Below are 19,317 nucleotides of genomic sequence, written 5' to 3'. Positions count from 1 at the left end.
CATTTGTGGTTATAATTATACTCACTAAACTTTAAATACCTTCTAGTCTTCCGTCAGTAAGTCTATGGATTTACAACGCTAAAATCAGGGGTTCGATTCCCCTTGGTGGACTCAGCAGATAACCTGATGTGGCTTTGCTGTAATAAAAACACATACACACAAACACAAATACCTTCTATAGATAATTACATGTGCCGTAGTTTATGCATTTAGGGTCATCACAATCTGCTTGACACTCTGTAAGTCGAGTATTATTATTACTGCAACTTACACAACTTTGTTGTTTTCTCACTGATTGTTTTCCCATTGTCTTCTATAAAACATTTTTTGTTTTTACAAAATTATTTTGCAATTTTACACACAGGAATATTCTTCTATGACAAAAGCTTTTCTGTCAATAACTAGAAAAATGAGCCTAACTTTACAGATTTTAAACGTTTCAAAAGAACAAGATTTAAATAGATTATCATAATATTTAAATTTTCGAGCATGAATGAAGAAAAACATATCTTTGTTGTTTTTCATGTTTTAAAATGTTGTTACACATTCAAACTCTGTTTCATTCATCAGCTAATCATCCAGATTAGTTTCTTTTAGTTAAAACGCTTTATTTTTAAAATAAAATGATTTTTGGCAGAACGATGCAGGATTGCGGATACTAAAGTCCAAGGTTTTGCGCCACAGTTCTGCTAAAATACTTCGCTATTTTAGCTATGGGTGCATCATATGAGTGACAATCAAACTCATTAATTCAAAATCCCGGATAAAATCTTTGTTATAACATGTATTGTTTGTTGGCTTTCTTTATTTACCCTAATCAGTAGCTCAAAATTAAGCTATATCTGAACCCTAGAGTTCAATGACCTGACCAAATATCCCAAAAGTGTATAAAGTGTAGTCCACTTCAGACCAACCTATTAATAAAAATAAAAGTATTTCAGAAATGAAGAATTTCTATTATAATGATATGGTGCATTTTAAGCCTTTAACTGTATTTGATGTACATGTTATGTTTAGTCAAGAAGACTTCACGTTAAGAATATTAACATATTTCTGAATTAGTTCATATTTTAATACGAAAGTCCCTGGAATAACGAGAAGCGTTGGTTTGAAACACTGAATCTTAGTAACTATTTATATATAATTTACATAAAGTACATCATTGTTTATGGCTTCAAGGTCCAATTATTTAAGTATAAAGTGTTAACTAAAGGCATTTCTTATAAGAATGTGTTTGTGTTTTCCTTATAGCAAAGCCACATCGGGCTACCTGCTGAGTCCATCAAGGGGAATCGAACCCCATGAATTTAACTTATAAGAAAGCAGTACTTACTTAGTTTGAACCTGATGATGATAAATGTGTTACCTGAAACTATTCGTCAAAGTAACTAATAAATATTTTATCTTTCATTCTGCCAAAACATCGTTTTTGTTTTCTTCTCTTACTAAGTAGTTTCGATTTAGCTTTAAATAGGTTTAAGAATCCATTTCTATTCTTTAAACATTTTGTAACCCTAGAAAAAAAAAAAGAGTGATTATTGTAAGCTTGCGAGATTGCTCCAATCTTCAAATGACTATACGGTAAAACGAACAAGGTCTTTCTTATAACTTCTGCAATGGAATGGTGAAATATTTTGCAGCTCTTCTAATTTTCATTGGTAGAATGCTTCCTTGTAACCAAGTGTGAAGTGATTAGAATTATGGAGTTTATACTTTGCCATATAAAATGAAGTTAGAGACTTCTGGGTTAAACCTGATATCAACTTAATTTCACAAATTAGTAAAAAAAAAAACACAATTAAAAAGAAAACAATTATAAAGAAGGTAACGTTTCTTCCGAAGTTAACTATTACATCTTCAGAACATAATTAATTTTAAGCAATGATATAAATAGCTATTTGCCACAATGATTACGTGTTTGATGTCAGATCACTTAAAGTGAGCTACCAGAGTGTTTCTGGTTGCTTGATATAATTGTTGGTTAAGTAAATCTTTAATTTTTTGGTTTATTTGTAGAAGATTTTTGCACCTGAGACAATAATAAGAGAGGTTGAAAATATATTTTAATCTAACATTAATTTCTGTAAATACAAATTCATATTGATAAATGTCTATGCAGTTGTTACAATCAATTTTACAAGTAATCAAAATATTTCGAAAAATAAAGATGATGTAGAAATGGCAGTACCAGAAAGTACAGAGATAACATAAGGATACAAAAATCCCTTCATAAGTAGCCAAATATTTCCAAGAAAAACTTTTATCCATAACTAAATCTTGCATTCATATCATTTGCACAATTTCAGGTTTGAATAAAAGCATTTAAACTGAATAATGCTATAAAGTCTTACAATGGCTAACTTCTGCGATATTTATCCCATGGTTACTTATACAAAAATCGTTGCATTAAAAAAAAAAGAGGTGAAACAAGTAATAACTTTGTTTTCCATCTCTTTGTTTTAACGGATGGCAGTCGCTATTAAGGGAGCAGTTTTATCTTGATGTGATGAGTTATCCTGATGGACGTCACCTGTTGAAGTTAGTGAAACGCTATACTGACTACTTTTGCACTTTTCGAGTTAGTGTGTAAATCATCACAACAACTTCAAATATTGGTGAGCTAGTCCTTCTGACGTTAGAATCAGAATAAATTAGTACAACATTTGACTGTTACACTACCTCCGCTTCTCTACTATAGCGATCTTTTTGGTTAAACTTAAGGTTTATATTAGCTTTTGAAAACCTTGAAACGTAATTTAGGTGTTTATAAAAATATCTTGCATTATTATAAAAGAGATTTGAGACTATTATGAGCAATACATAATACACGACGGCCATTTTTTTCTCGACCCTTTCCTGGATACTGATCACTACCGGAGTAACTATATTTTAATACTTATTTAAGATGATTGTAAATAATTTCGGACTTAGTTTAAAAACAAAATTTACCATCTTGAAAAATGTTATCGTAATTATGAATTTAAATCAACGCTTCATTTATTATGTATTTTTGAATGAATAACAACTATAAATGTATGCATGTAAGTAAGTAAGTGGCGCCTTATACTACACTGAAATATTTACTTTTTATAGGTTTTTATTTCGATGAAACTGTTACATTATCAACAAATCGTTAACACATTTTTATAGCATACAAATGAAAACAAAACAACAGTTATTTTGTAAATCATTGTGAAATAGTTAATTTTTTTATATATTTATTTATATGTTTCAGTACACACCTGTTTGTATGTTTGCACTTGCAACAATAAAACAAATGCTTTTGGTTAATAAGTGTTTGTATTACTTAGGGGCCGTACAAAGGAAAGTCTGTGAGGAAAGGGGAACCCGGTTACTGTGAGCGCACGGTGAGTATTTGTAGAGCTACTATTGAGAAAGGTGTTATGATTTTAACTCGGCTTCTGTGATAAGTGGGTCCGACATGGCCAGATGGTTAGGGCGCTTGACTTCTAATCTGAAAGTCACGGGTTCGAATTCCCGTAACACTAAACATTCTAAGTCTCTCATTGGGGCGTTATAACGTGACGGTCTATCATTTGTATACACTATGAGAGTCATAGCACTTATAGAAATAACGCTGTTGTGTGTAATATGTGTGTCAACTTGAACTCAATTCAAAGAGATTTGGATGATGAAGTTTAATTTAATCCAACGTATTGTGATTAATATATATATATAATCGAATTATAAAGTTATTTATTAGTAGAAAAAATACTATCGAATGAAAGTTTACTAGTCATTGCTAACTTAGATTTTTTGTTTTGCAGCTACTTTACAATGAATGGGCGCGATGGAAGTGTTGGTACAAAACACAACCCTTACCCCTTATCAGGTACATTTTAGTCGTTTCTTAATTAAGATGTTCAAATAAAACTTTTAAAAGAACTAATAATCGTTTAAATCTATCTTTTTTTCTAATAAAATAAAAATATTGAAGCAGGAAATGTCTTTACAAATAATAATTAACTTGCTTTTATATAGGCGGTATTTTGGAGAGAAAACTGCACTATATTTTGTCTGGATTGGATTCTATACGACTGTGCTGATTCCTGCAGCTGCACTGGGTGTGCTGACGATGATTTATGGCATCTCAACCATGAAAACGTCAACACCAAGGTAAATAACCTCTTGAAATGAACTAAAAAAGTATTGGTATTAATATCTGCCGTTAGCTACTGTCATACGACATACAACTAACTGTTAATCAATAGAATTAGTGTATGTACGTGTAATACATTATTTTAAATTTTCATTCATGCCATCATTTGTAGCATATAAGGAAATAACTTATATCTGCACATGTCTGGTAAATTTCATAGTGCTTATCACGCCATTAAGCAGATTAGGTCTGTAAGCACACAGAGCAATCAAGTGATTACTACATCTGTAACTTGATTAGTTACAATTTTATTGTGTGTTTGGTGCGAATATTTTGTCATCCTTCTTTTCGGCGCAGATGTTCTAGTTGCTTTGCGCCATAAAACACCAAACCAACCAGTCCTTCTTTTCATTGTGATTCATACAGCTAAATGAAGCGGTCTAAACTTGTCAACCGAAACAGAGATTAAACATTGTATTAAAATCTATTCAACTGGTATAATTTTGTGTACATTTTATTGCATCATTTATTTTGTTTTGGTTGTTTCTTATAGCAGTTCTACGAATGACCAACGATTTTTACTTTCGTTAAAAGTTTATTTTATTTTCTATTTATATAATTAAATAAGCCTACAGTTGTGTTTACGTAAAATAATATAAAACACTAAGTGAAATAAGTTGCTTTATTACTACTGTTTAGGTAAGCCCAAAATAAATTATGAGAATGTTGTTTTATTTCTATAAAAACATAAAATTGTTGAACAATGACTAAAATTAAATTGAATATGTTTGGAAAAATAATTTTTGAGCTTTTAGTAAAAGAATATATTTTAAAAGTTATATATTTTAACATAGCATGTATATTTTGCGTCGTCAAAACTTTTTCAGGGTTTAAATTACAAATGCTAACTTGCACTTTTCATTAAAACTACTGTTTTATTACCTAACGATAATGTGTTGTGCCTTTGAGGAATGAAATGTGAAACTCATTTGTGCGTGTTTTTTATTTAACAACTGCAATTTTTGCTGTGAATTCAGACTCACTTGTATAAAATTTTGGTTTTAAACGAATAAATATCATTTTCGTCTTGTGGATCAATAACGCACCGAATTCAATCTTTTAGTGCTTTTATACAAATCAAGACTATTTCCTTTACGTATTCAACGGTAAAGAAAAACGTAACAAAAACTGCAGAAATGTCGTCAACTTTAACATATAAGAAATAATCAGTTTAACAACCGTCACAGAGAAGAGTTATGTGTATAAATTATGTGTATTGTATATTTGAGTCTCTGAACTGATCCATCGAAGTCATGAATTTAAATACGGTATATAAGCAAACAAATACATTACTTCTTACTTATTTACAGAGAAATGGTGAAAATACAAACCTCCCGAATTATTGAGTCAGATCATGCTTTGTTACTGTTAGAAATATTTCATATGGCAATAGTTTACAAAGCATTATTCTTTTACAGAATTATTTGATTAAGCACAGCATGTGAGTTGGAAACAAATCTTACCTATTCAATGATTTATACTCCTATATCCTTCTAAGACAAAGTGAAGAATTTTGACAGAAATTTATTTTTGTTAGAGGTAAACTTGGTAATTGGTTACATTTCCTGTTTGCTACATTTTCAGTGCTTCTAGCAAATGAAAACTCATAATTTTACTTCTAATGAGGTCATTAAAAATGAATGATATAAAGTTCCTCCATTAAAATGGAATGTTACTAAGCTTCTTCGAATGTGACAAAAACAAAAATTAAAATGACGTTATTTTTTTATAACATATACTTACATGATTATATATTAAAACAAAGAACTTTAAGATAAATTGCGTATGTTTATAGACCACTTTGCTTCTAACATATTTTAATTGTATTTTATTATTTGTTTCTATCTCCCGATTGGTGGTTTAGTAAAGAGATTTGCGACGACACAATCAGTGGTAATATCATTATGTGTCCACTTTGTAATCAACAATGTGGATTCTGGCGCTTGAAAGATTCGTGTGTCTTCAGCATGGTAAGTTTAGTTGATTGTGTTACATGTCTTGCTACGTTAAAAAATAATTAATTTAAATGGTTTATTCTTTTATAAAAGTGTAATAGTGTTTAAATCAGATTGGCAGTGAGGGTGTTCAAACTGCTTCCTCACACTCAACTTCCATGCCCTAATATTTTTTTGACTCATCAAAAATTATAAAAATGTAGAACTAGATATAATGTTGAATGGATTAACAACTATTATAATGTGAAGACCTTTTTTGTTGAAGTGTGGTTATAATGAATTATATTTGTCATAAAACGATAGTATTAAGATAACTGTATTTTTAAACACTACATATTTTAAAAATTCACTCCCTTAGGTTTTTCCAACAAGAGGAACGTATAAGGATATTTCAATCACACTTTGTCTACTATATTTATTTCCGATGACGCATTTCGCTCAATGCTAGAATTCATCAGTTAGACCGGGAAATAACTATTACGGTTATGGTCGGAGCTTTATATAGATTGACTGACCAGTCGCTCCAGTTTAGCTGGAATAATTCCATGTCTGGTAGTTTGTCCAAGAGTCCAGAGAAACGTTCTCGAGAGGCACAAAACATCTCGGGTTTGTGATAAAGACATCAAACTATCGTATCGAATCACGAATGTAATAACTTGCTCATTGTTGTAATACATATATTCCTGCCACCAAAATCTCTTAAAAGTTCTGCCCATACATGGTGATAAATCAAGGTCTGAATGGGGAATACAGTTGAGGCAGTGCTCATTGTCAAAAGACACTAGGCAATAATGTACTAAATTATATAACTATTTAATAAATAAATAAAAACATTTTTTTACATTCATTCATTCTTCACAAATATATCGAAAAAATTTAGAGGTAATCCTAAAACCTAAAAGTAATATATTTGAAAACGTTATGAATTCTTAAATAAATTTAACTATTTAAGTAGCCTGTCTTAAGACGAATTGGATAAAGTAAATAGTTAAAGATTTATTTAGTGTGTAATTTGATTATTTTGCTTTTGTGTTGAGTCTATATCCAAAAAACAGTTTAAGTTATTTAAATAAATAATGCCAATGCTAATATATTTGAAAATATTGCGTAAGTGTTCAATAAATTTATAGCAAATTAAAAAAATAATATTATTTTAATTTTATGATAACAATTTTGAAATTAGGAACAAGGACTAGACTGTCCTGGTCTTTTGTTTTGAGAATCTCGTTACGTTAACGATATATATCTATATCTATATAAGCCATTCTTCGAAGACCACTTCTTATGGTGTGAACAAGTGGCAGACACGTTGTATTGACATATAGTAATAAACTCAACAATAATGTAGTATTTAGAAATACAGTAACTATAATACTATTTTCTTATGACATTATAAATGAAGGGCTTACTTTAATAATGCTTCTGCAGTAAACACTTTCTACAGAAAAAATACGTTACTTGTGCAGAATAATTATTACATTTCTTCGCAATACATTATTTTCTCTCATGTCACTTCCAGACTCGGCATGGCCAGGTGGTTAGGGCGCTCGACTCGTAATTTGAGGGTCAAGGGTTCAAATCCTCGTCACATTAACATGCTCGCGTTATCAGTCGTGGGGGCGTTATGATTATTTCGATTAATCCCACTATTTTTTGATAAAAGAGTAGCTCAAGAGTTGGCGGTGGGTGGTGATGACTAACTGCCTTCCCTCTAGTCGTACACTACTAAATTAGGGACGGCTAGCGCAGATAGTCCTTGTGTAGCTTTGCGCGAAATTAAAAAAACAAACAAACATGTCACATCCCATATGTAAGGCGTTACTTTTCCAACTCATAAAATACTATTTTTAATAAATGTATTTGCTATATATATCAGGTTATGCATTTCTTCGATAATCATAACACTATTTTTAATAGTAATACTTTTTACATTTGTCAGGTTGTGCACCTCTTCGATAATTATAGCACTATTTTTAATATAATACTTGCTACATTTATAGGTTGTGCACCTCTTCGACAATCCGGCCACTGTAGGTTTTGCTGTGTTCATGTCTCTATGGGGTGAGTCCTTTTGTTGTCTTTTATATTGAAAATACTATTTTTTTATTTCTTTGTAAAATAACGTTTAAATGTGATATTTCAACACCAGAATTGAGTGTAACGTCGAATACTGATCTAGAAAGAACCTATAAGCAGTATCTATTTCTATTATATCAGTATCAGTTTGAATGATATCTGCTTTAACATAATCGAAAATGGTAAAAATGGACAAAAAATCGAAACGCATCGTAAAGTGTCAAGTTCTCGAAATTAGAATTTTGGATAAGTTTATACTTCCCAATTAATGAGATTTTATAACGTATTTGAAGCCGAAACTTTTAAAGTAGTTCCTATACAAAGAAAATGGGAAATGCGATCTGCCGTCTATTTTTGTCAATATTTCCGGATTCATTTAACCTGATAAATATTCTAAGAAACCAAGCTGTATTTCATTATTGTGCTTACCCGAGGTGTGCTGATGAGCCTTGAATAGGTGTAACTGCAGTCCACAACAGAGGGTACAGCTAATCAAAGTATGCAGTAAGCTTCTACGTCAGAGATTGTATTTTCAGTTTTACCTTTGATGAAATAAAAATAAACCTGTAATATATTTAAAAACACTTATTTTCGTTGACAAGCAGAAAAAGTTAAATGAAACAAAACACAACCCGGAAAGATTTTCTAACCCTTTTGCTATATTGATATATTAATTGTTCATAATTTTGAAAATATTCAGCATTTTGAACTGAGCGACATCGTCGATACCAATTAATTTTGTCAGGTGTTTGCTCTAATGATATTTTATGTATATAGTAATTCATTTGTTGTTGTCTTATGCAATGATATCTTTTTCTAAACACTTTACGCCTTAGCGTTTTCAGTAACATGAGTAGAAGCCAAGTTAGATTTGAATGTTTATAATGAAATTTCTGTTATAAACACTTTAATTCATACAACAAGTTTTCTCTAATCACACACGTTCTCTGAAAGTAGAAACGCACCCACACGATACTAATGACATATTCAAATTAACATTTGACAGATCTTAAAATAATATTTTGATATACTATTTTCCTTATTTTAGTTTGGCTAGTATCTTAAAATGTTTTTTGTACAGATAATACAGAACGAAGGTAGGAGCGTCAGAGCTTACATTTTAAGTAGTTTCAGACTTGACTATTAAGTCATTATCTTTCTTAAAGAGGAACAGGAAAAAATTCAATTTCCAAACATTTGTTTTTAATGTATATTTTTGGCAAACCGATATTGTGATACTTCCAAGGGAAAATAGTTGTCTTTGTTTTAAGTTTGTTTTGTTTATTGTTCTTTATTTAAATTTGTCACTAGTTCATCAAGGTAAAACTGTCTAAATTTCGCGAATGCAACAGAAACAGATACATGTAATAAGACGCTTTTTTTGATACACAGAAACTAAAACATGTTTTGTTGAAAGACAGTTTTGTTGTTTTAATAACTGAAGATATTTATGTTTTCTCAGCTACCATGTTTATGGAACTATGGAAAAGAAAACAAGCACGCACTGCCTGGGAATGGAATCTTTCAAGTGCAGAACACAGTCTAGTAAGTAGTTCCTATGATTATCTTAACCTACAGAGGTTCCTTAACAAACACTTTCAATGCCTCCGATCGCTAAAAATCCCAACATCGAAAAAGTAGTTGTTTTTGACCTAGTTGTTCAGGCCTTGTGTCGCTTAAGATGGCCTTCGGATTGAAAATACAAGTGTAAAGAGGAGATATTAAAATAAAAGATAATAATATTATCTCAGATTAAACTCAATTTCCATTTTACCATTACTTTATAAAATATATATCGAACATTTATATAATAAAGTTAATGTTGTTTTGGAGATTTGAAAATTTAATTAATAATAAGGTATTATATCTCAGGACGGCTGATATATTTTTATTTCCAGCGGGTTTCTCGTCATCACGGATAAGGTATTATGTTCTTATTTAGATAAAAAAAAAGGAAATATTATTTGTCACTGACTTCATTCTCTATTTTACTGCTAAAGAATTGTTGAAATTTATTAAACATATTTAGAAAAACTGACACTGTTTATTTCTACATTACGAGTATTTCTTTATTTACAGGAAATGATAAGACCAGAGTACGAAGCTAAAGTTTTCACCTACAAGTTCAACCCTGTTACCATGGTAATTTAGTCATTCTTTATTTTGTTGACTTAGAAAAATAGGGTTAGTGTACTTACTGAGGTATCCATTAATTATATGTATATAAGTGTGTGTACAAAAGCTACAAATAAATAATGTTACTATGTCACGAACACTTAGATATTTAATACTAAACCGCTGTATTGCTGATTAAATCTCGGTTTAATTCTATTAATCAAGAAACGTTTCTTCATACAAAATTCTTGTTCTCTATTTACCTTAACAAGGCTTTTAAATAGTCTTTTACTTTTTGGTTTATTACGTTTATTCAGCGTTTACATTATAAAGTAATTATCAAAAGATTTAAAAGAGACTGAATGAACGAAACAATGCAGTTTGTTTATTATAATAAATGATAAAATTGACAGATTATTCTAAAGAGATTAGCAGTAAATACGAAATTTCATGTACTCATGATAAAATGTACATGGAAAAGATTTTTTCTTCGGCACCTACGATTCCCTATTTATTTGATTAGTAACTTCCCGTTTATTTGCTAACGCCGTTAAAAGGAAAGTTTATCTTTTAATAGATTTAAATCAGGATTGAATGAGCAAAACAGCGCATTTTTTTATTATCAAATGTCTAAGCAGGCTCTTTTTGTTCGTCGTTAAGCACGAAGTTACACAATTAGATATCTGCTTGAATTTTAACGTTATAAGGCTTAAAACTACTGTTGACATACAGGTGAGGCAAATACAATTCTCAATTCAAAGTAAAAGTTTCATAATTATACCTTTTATTTTGCTCACATTCATTTCATGATATACATGTGTATTATTAATCTTTAGCTAAGTGTTTATGAAGTAGTTTTAGTATGTAATGTTGGTTCAGTTGACAACTTTATGATGAAGAAGGATTTGTTTAGTTATTTGACGTATGATTTTCCATACATTTAATGGGTTCACTATGAGCAATCCCATAGTTACTAAATCAGATGACATCATCATCTAAAAATATCGAAATGAATTAAACAAACCACCAATGCTTCTACTTTCATGCGCATTTTTAAATGATGATGTCATCTGATTTAGTAACTATGGGATTGCTCATAGTGAACCCATTAAATGTATGGAAAATCATACGTCAAATAACTAAACAAATCCTTCTTCATCATAAAGTTGTCTTTTCATGTTCACTAAACCAGTCTGATATAATAAATCTTTAATACATACATCACTGCCTTGGATGCAAATGCAGATACACTAGGAAGAAGAGCTTGTTTCGTTTCATGTAGTTCCGTTTTCTATTATTGGCCCGTCGGTGTGGATTCCTATACGTGATGCAGGGACTTCCCAGCGAAGGTTCTGTTCTTGTAGTTTAATTCCTCTTGGATCTGTAACACCTGTTGTACCTCATTTTCTTATCCTACATTCTCTTTCAGACAAACCTTTAGGGCAAATGTCTCCCTTTTTCATTCAGAAGGGACTAGAGGAACTTGCTGGCTTTCAAAAGTCAGTAATAAAACTTCTATCTGGTGATATATTGGTGGAAACATCCACATCTCAACACAGTGAACTCCTTTTGCATTCGAAGGCGATTGGGGATATACCTATTGATATTACAGCTCATTCTACTTTGAATTCATCGCGAGGAGTTATTGTTGAAAGGGACTTGAAGAACATCCCAGAGTTGGAGATTCTCACTGGTTTCTACACCCAAGGAGTTTCTGCAGTGAGGCGTATCTCCATTCGCAAAGATGGAATTACGATGCCGACCAGTATTCTCATTCTAACATTTACATCACCACATTTACCTGCCACCATTAAGGCAGGTTATCTTAATTGCAGATTACGGTCATACATTCCAAACCCTCAGATGTTTCTAGTGTCAGAAGTTCGGTCACTCGAAGACATCATGTCGTGGTTCCTTGACGTGTGCTCGTTGCGATGGCAAGGACCACGGTGCCTATGAGTGTGAAACGGACCCTTATTGCGTCAACTGCAATGGCTGTCACCCGTTCTGCTTTCGTTCTTGCCATAAATGGTTGAAAGAAAAAGAGGTGCAGCGTTTGAAAACGATTCATAACATTACTTACCCTGAGGCTTGAAAATTGCTATCAACCACTTTATCTCGGACCTGTACTGCTGCACTTCGATCCATTACTACAGTGAGAAAGCAGACGGATTTCTCTGTGCCTCCAAAAGAATCGTTCTCAAACCAAACGAAAAGTCTTTTGACCTCCATAGTTAAAAAAGTTAATCAATGAAATTCAACACCAATTTCTGTCCCTTACATATATTCCAACAAATCCCAAGATCCACTTCCTTTGGTTCCCGGTACAAGCACTACCTCGGATACAACTTCTTCTTCTACCCTAAGATGCAAAACGATCATTCGTTCACATCCTCAGTCGCTGGAATCCTCTTCCAACAGCAAAGACCTGCCCAATCGACCCAAGGCAGGATCCATGGAGGTCGACAGACCTCCCGCGAATAAAGACATTAAAGAAAAAAGACGTGGTCGTGAACATAACGGCTCTCCACACAATTCGCCTACACGTAGAAAAATGGCCAACTTGATACAATGGAAATGTCGAGGTTTACGTTCTGATATGGATGACATCAAAACACTGATTTCTTCCTACCATCCTGTATGCCTTTTTTACAGGAAAAATTTTGAAACCTGCCAATACAGTCACCTTTCGGAGGTTTTCTTTGCGTAGAAATGACAGGCTGTGTGATGGACGAGTGCATGTAGGGGTGACACTGTTGGTTGATCAGCATGTGCCCACCCTACCTTGTCTTTGCCACTCAACACACCCTTGAAGGCCATAGCCATCTATGTTTCCTTGGGTTGTACCACCACTGTTTGTTCTCTCTATCTATCGCGTGGAAAGATCTATAATCAATCAGACATTGAGACTCTCTCATTGAACAGTTGCCGTGTCGCTTTTTAATCCTGGGGAACTTTAATGGTCATCATCCTCTGTGGGGAAGCGCTGATATTGATAGGAGGAGTCGCTCTGCAGAGCGTATGCTCTCTTATCACAAACTTTCTCTTTTCATTACTGGTTCTTCTACTTATTTCCATGCACCTAGTCAGTCCTTTACTGCTATTGATCTCTCAATTTGCTCCCTTTCACTATTCTCCTATTTTTCATGGAGGGTTTACAATAATCCACGAGGCAGTGATCATTTTCCTATAATTTTGAGAGAGACTGGCCGAAGTCGATGCCACCTGTCCCGCGTGCTCCGATGGAAGCTGGATCAAGCAAACTGGTCCTCTTTTACTGCTCTTGCAGAACTTGATCCTGCCTTCCTCTGTAAGCCATCAATAGACGATTTTGGGGAACAGCAGTAAATGACTGTATTATACAAGCAACTGTTCAATGTATTCCTAAAATCTCGACACGTTTTCCATGACATCCTCGTCCTTGGTAGAATCCTGCCTGCCACATGGCACGGAAGGCTCAAAAACTGGCCTGGGGTACGTTTTGCAGGTATCCCACACTCTCGAACTGCATCACTTTCCAGCAGGTCCGTGCACTTGCTCGGTGGGTAAGACGTCAAAGTCAGAAGAAATCTTGGATTAAGTTCACAACCAGCATATCTTCAACCACCAGTTCCAAAGTCATATGGGACAAGATTCGAAAGGTTAGTGGGTAATATGATTCTGTCCCTTTCTCGATCGTGCTCTCTGATGACCAGCCAGGAAGTACCTGACACCGAAGCATCGCCAATACTCTAGATGAAAGCTTTTACTTCTTCCTCCACCTTCTTAACCATCAAGACTTGGACAGGGCGATCACCTCTTTCCTTTCGATCTGATTGTGTCCATGACTATAATCGTCATATAATGTATTCACCCTGATCTTGAACTCCATATCGGTGAAGTTGTGCTGCCTGTGGTCCCGGAGACAAAGTTCTTGGGGCTTATCTTTGACCGTTAGCTGACCTTTATACCAGACATCAAATAACTACGGGTCAAATGTACAAGAGTACTGAGCATCCTCCATGTCCTCTCTTCTACCACTTGGGGAGCAGATCGATGTTCTATGCTGAAGATATATCGTGCTCTTATTCGATCGAAACTAGACTATGGATCACTGGTCTATGGCTCTGCCACACCATGGGCTTAAAGATGCTGGATCCCAATAATCATCAAGGACTTCGGCTCTGCACTGGGGCTTTCTGCACTTCCCCAGTCCAGAGCTTATACATAGAGTCTTATAAACCTTCTTTGCACCTCCGCCGTTTGCAACTGTCTTTACTATATGCTTCGAAACTTCGTTCCTTGCCAAAAAATCCCTACTGGGGTTGTGTTTCCCTTTCTCGGTGGGCCATACTTTTTGAGAAGAGACGATCTGCCATTGCTCCTTTTGGCATTCGTAGCCAGGCACAGTTGGATGAATTGGGTCTGTCCTTAGATAACATTGCTGTATCCACTGGTCAGCCCATCCCATCATGGCTTCTTACAGTCCCCATATGTGACCTCTCTTTAAGTCATTTGAGAAAAGGAGACACACCCGATTGGAAATACTCTGTTATTTGCTGAACATCTTTCGAACCATTCTTCCATTCCTATTTATACAGGTAGTACAAAATCAGATGAGTATGTGGGCTCTGCCATGATTTGTTGTGGCTTGGTGGTTGCACACAGAATCCCCTTTACAACTTCGGTGTTCAGTGCTGAACTGTACGCCATATCTCTTACCCTGGATCACATAGAAGCTAAGCAGTACTCAAACTGCACTATATATACTGACTCGCCTACTTCTCTACTAGCTCTGTAATCGCTTCACGTTAGTTCTCACGCTGTTCTTGCCGATATTCAAAACCGACTGGCCCATTTCTCTTTAACATCTACTTCTATCCAGTTTTTCTGGAAACCGGGCCATGTTGGTATACGCGGGAACAAGCTTGCAGCCACCGCATCTAAATCTGTCAGCTATGGCACTATCACTGCTGTGTCTGTCCTATACATGGACTATAGTCCTGTATTCAAAGCTCGAATCCGTGTTCGTTGGCAGCTGACTTCGAGTGAGCAACGTGAAAACAAGCTTTTCCAAATAAAACCCTATATTGGACTTTGGCCGTCTTGCTTCCGTAAGGATCGGAAAGAGGAAGTTGTTCTAACTGGACTACACATTGGTCATAGTTTTTCAACTCATCGTTTTCTTTTATCTGGAACTGATGCACCGGTTTGTAGTCTGTGTAACACTCAGGTTACAATAATCCGCATTTTACTATCTTGCCGTTGTTACGACTTTCAACGACGGCACCATTTTAAACATGTTTTGTCTCAAGGTTTATTCATAACGTTAGACAGTGTTATTGGTGATGGTGGCACTGTCGACCTCGACATTAATCTTTTTAATGCTATTTATTTTTTTTTAATTTATTCATTGGACCTTTTTAATATGATTTCATTTTAAGAATCAAAGTCCATCTAGCCTGATTTGAAATTAGAAAATGGCCGTAACGTCACATATCTTGAAACTCGGACTGGAAAGGCCGACTTCAGGTGATTAACGCTGCTGTTTGAACTCCCCTTTAGCTATCTTGGCGAGTTATTATTAATATTTTGCTACACGTCTTTTAAACATTTATTATTTTACCTCCTGAAAATAGCCATAACGTCAAATAACTCGAAATCAGGACTGGAAAGGCCAACTTCATGTGACTGACGGTGGTTTTTTGAACTTACCTGTTAGTCTTCCTGGCGAATTATGATAATTACAATTGTGCTACACACGGTACTTTAGAAGTTGTATTACCGTAGTTTTTCTCTTACCACTGTAGACTAGATGTAAACATTGGTTTTATGCTATTTATGTTTTAACTTTCCTTTTTAATTTCCTTTTATGAATTTAACTAATTTTACTTTAATTTTAACTTTTTACCCGATGTTTGGCGCAGATAGTCTAGCTGCTTTGTGCCATAAAACACCAAACCAACCAACCAATCTTTTATTGAAGAGTCCCTGTGTTCCAAATAACACATCACATACGAAACATAATGTAAAATTGAATATTATTTAAACTGTATTAACATTTAATTGTAATAGATTATTCTTAGTCTGTTTGTTTGCACATCTTCGTGCTCAGATTGTGCTATGGTCTATTTGCAGGGATCTGAAATAAACCCACTGCCACATTTCTATATTAAATGTCAAAACTACTTTGTCTAACTAATTCTAGCTTATTTTGTGATTAAAGTATTGCCAAAGTAAATGATACTTTAGATAACTGCGAAGGATTCCCAGTTCTATTAACCCGAATATTATAATTATTACTTTTAAATTCTATCTTTACACCTTCTTTTTGTGCATAGTTTTATTTGACATAACTAATTATTTTTTAATCCGAATAATCTATATACAGTTGAATTTACAATAATACAGAAGGTTTGGTATGCGATATTAAAACTGTTTTCAGTATGCAAATCGGTAAATTGCTAGATAAGCACATCCGATGTAAAGTCGTGGTGGAGTAGAATGTATCAGAACTACATTTTGACATTGTTTGACCTTCGTAGGCAGGGTTATTCTACCAAAAATTGAGTTTTGGGAAAGGTGTGTAACAGTCTTTTTTAAAGCCAAATATCCATACACTCGATTAATAAAGATGTCTAAAGATCGGAGATTTGATATTTTCAAACGGAGAATTTCCTTGTGCTTAATGACATTAGAAAAAAAATAGAGTATACATTTATATTAAAATAGGAAACCAGAATCATTGAGAAATCCTACCTTAGCCGTGGTAAGCAAAATGCGGCATTTTGTAACAGATGAGAATCCACTTACAAAAGAGCTATTAGCAAAAGCTGTCCATATTCCAAAGCCAACAATACGCAACATAGTTAATAAGGATCTTCCATGACATATATATGTTCAATACTGTGTGTGTTTGTGTTTTGGAATTTCGTACAAAGCTACTCGAGGGCTATCTGTGCTAGCCGTCCCTAATTTAGCAGTGTAAGACTAGAGAGAAGGCAGCTAGTCATCACCACCCACCGCCAACTCTTGGGCTACTCTTTTACCAACGAATAGTGGGATTGACCGTCACGGCTGGGAGGGCGAGCATGTTTAGCGCGACGCGGGCGCGAACCCGCGACCCTCGAATTACGAGTCGCACGCCTTACGCGCTTGGCCATGCCAGGCCCTGTTCAATACTCCAACATCTGAAAGTTGAAACGGCTGTTCATGCTATTCCATACGAATATATATCGGTCAAGTAACGAAATTCAGCACTCTAGTTGCTGTGTGGTTGTACTGTTGAAACAGGCGTTATAAAACAGTTATGCTCTTAAACTAGATGAATTATGGAAAGCCACAGAGAATATGGTTGTGCTTTATACATGACTGTGTTACGGTGTAGCCTTTTTGCAGTGGAAATTACGCTGCAGGACTGTTGTCAAGATGCATAGCCTTCAAATAGAACAGGACAGGATGTGATGAAACGGACTATAGCCACGTGATAAGGCTCCAACGCCGTTTCAATAAAACAAACTCCACTTCTATACATTTATATGCCCAAAATTTCGATTTGAAAGATGTCGTTAAAGAAACATCATTTTACAGCATCCCCCGCTAGTACAGCGATACGTCTACGGATTTACAACGCTAAAATCAGGGGTTTGATTCTCCTTGGTGGATTCAGCAGATAGCCCCATGTGGCTTTGCTGTAAGAAAACATACACACACACATTTTATAGTAGTATCTATTGTTAAAAACCTTATTGAAATGCAATTATTTGGAAAATTCATACATACATTAACTTGTATGATACTAAAAGCCACTCATGAAAGCAATTTTGTTTAATAAAATGTAACGGCTTCTCGATTTTGATTCTATTGGTCATGTAGAAGAAATGTTTTATTTTCATCGTATGCTACATTTTCGTATTAATTATTGGTTTAAAAATACCTGGGTCTGTATTTTGAAAATTGTATACTTTTACTAATTTCTCCTTTTCTTCACTTTGATTATATGTATGTTGAGTGAATTACTGTTCATATTACATAAAAATACACATGCTAATCTAGTATCTGTTATGTTTTTCTTACTCTTATGGTTTATTAATATTGCCAAGGTGCTTTGAAAAGTCTCTCGTACTTCTCACATTCTTTGTTTTTAGACTTTCGAACCATTTCTACCTTTTTGGGAAAAAGTTGCTCGAATTACTGGAGTCAATTCCCTAGTATTGCTAATGGTAAGCAATACGTGAAACTTTTATATTCTAATATATAAACAAACAACAACATTGTTAATTATTCCTGCGATATAATTATTCTACAGAGATGTAATGTCATATAAACTAACACTTCATCACCATAACAATAATTTATATGTTGTGACTTGTAAAAATAACGTGTGTTGCTTTCCACGACGTGATGAGTTCTGGTATTAGCAAAAGGCCTTGTCGGTAGTGGCGCGTGGTTCAAAAGTTGTGCAGTCGAGGTAATATTACGTCCTTCTTACTTCTTCGTAACCAGAAAGAAAGATTTGTAAAATAATCGTTATCCACCTTGTTATAGTATAATTTCACACTGAGTACCAGTCGACAGATCACACTTCGAAAGCACAGTACATTTAATACCATAATAATTGTTTGGTATGTACTTTACTTAGTCAGAAAATTAGTTAATTGATGGTTTAGTGAAAAGAAACAATCTACCGAAAATGAAACATTAAGTAAACTCTAAATAACTGTAGGCCGGCATGGTCAGGTGGTTAAGGTACTCAATTTGTAATCTCAGGGTAAGGGACTCGAATCACGGTCACACCAAATATGCTCGCTCTTTCAACCGTGGAGGCGTTAGAACGTGACAGCCAATCCAACTATTCGTAGGTAAAAAAAAGTAGCCCAAGAGTTAATTGTGGGCACTGATAACTAGCTGTCTTCCCTCTAGTCTTACACTTCTAAATTAGGGACAGCGAGAGCAGATAGCCCTCGTGTAGGTTTGTGCGAGATTCAAAACAAACAAAAAACAAACAAACAA

General features: G+C 34.2%; 1 protein-coding gene across 5 annotated transcripts in view; it reads left to right on the top strand.

The window, feature by feature from the left end:
• The window catches only part of LOC143225493 (anoctamin-4), a 97,886-nt gene that overhangs the window by 52,738 nt on the left and 25,831 nt on the right, over nucleotides 1–19,317 (top strand). For 4 of the 5 annotated variants that reach the window (XM_076454997.1, XM_076454998.1, XM_076454993.1 and 1 more), the window contains 8 exons: nucleotides 3,312–3,368; nucleotides 3,789–3,853; nucleotides 4,003–4,137; nucleotides 6,045–6,150; nucleotides 8,136–8,196; nucleotides 9,674–9,756; nucleotides 10,291–10,353; nucleotides 18,453–18,527. In XM_076454997.1, the coding sequence (XP_076311112.1) occupies nucleotides 3,312–3,368; nucleotides 3,789–3,853; nucleotides 4,003–4,137; nucleotides 6,045–6,150; nucleotides 8,136–8,196; nucleotides 9,674–9,756; nucleotides 10,291–10,353; nucleotides 18,453–18,527 (645 nt within the window). The remainder of the gene's footprint in view (nucleotides 1–3,311; nucleotides 3,369–3,788; nucleotides 3,854–4,002; nucleotides 4,138–6,044; nucleotides 6,151–8,135; nucleotides 8,197–9,673; nucleotides 9,757–10,290; nucleotides 10,354–18,452; nucleotides 18,528–19,317) is intronic. The other variant, XM_076454996.1, reaches the window with a different exon arrangement.

The sequence above is a fragment of the Tachypleus tridentatus genome, chromosome 9 (genome assembly GCF_004210375.1).
Source record: "Tachypleus tridentatus isolate NWPU-2018 chromosome 9, ASM421037v1, whole genome shotgun sequence".
In the NCBI taxonomy this organism is placed as follows: domain Eukaryota; kingdom Metazoa; phylum Arthropoda; class Merostomata; order Xiphosura; family Limulidae; genus Tachypleus; species Tachypleus tridentatus.
The sequence above is the reverse complement of the archived record's forward strand: the minus strand, read 5'-3'. Positions and strand labels throughout refer to the sequence as shown.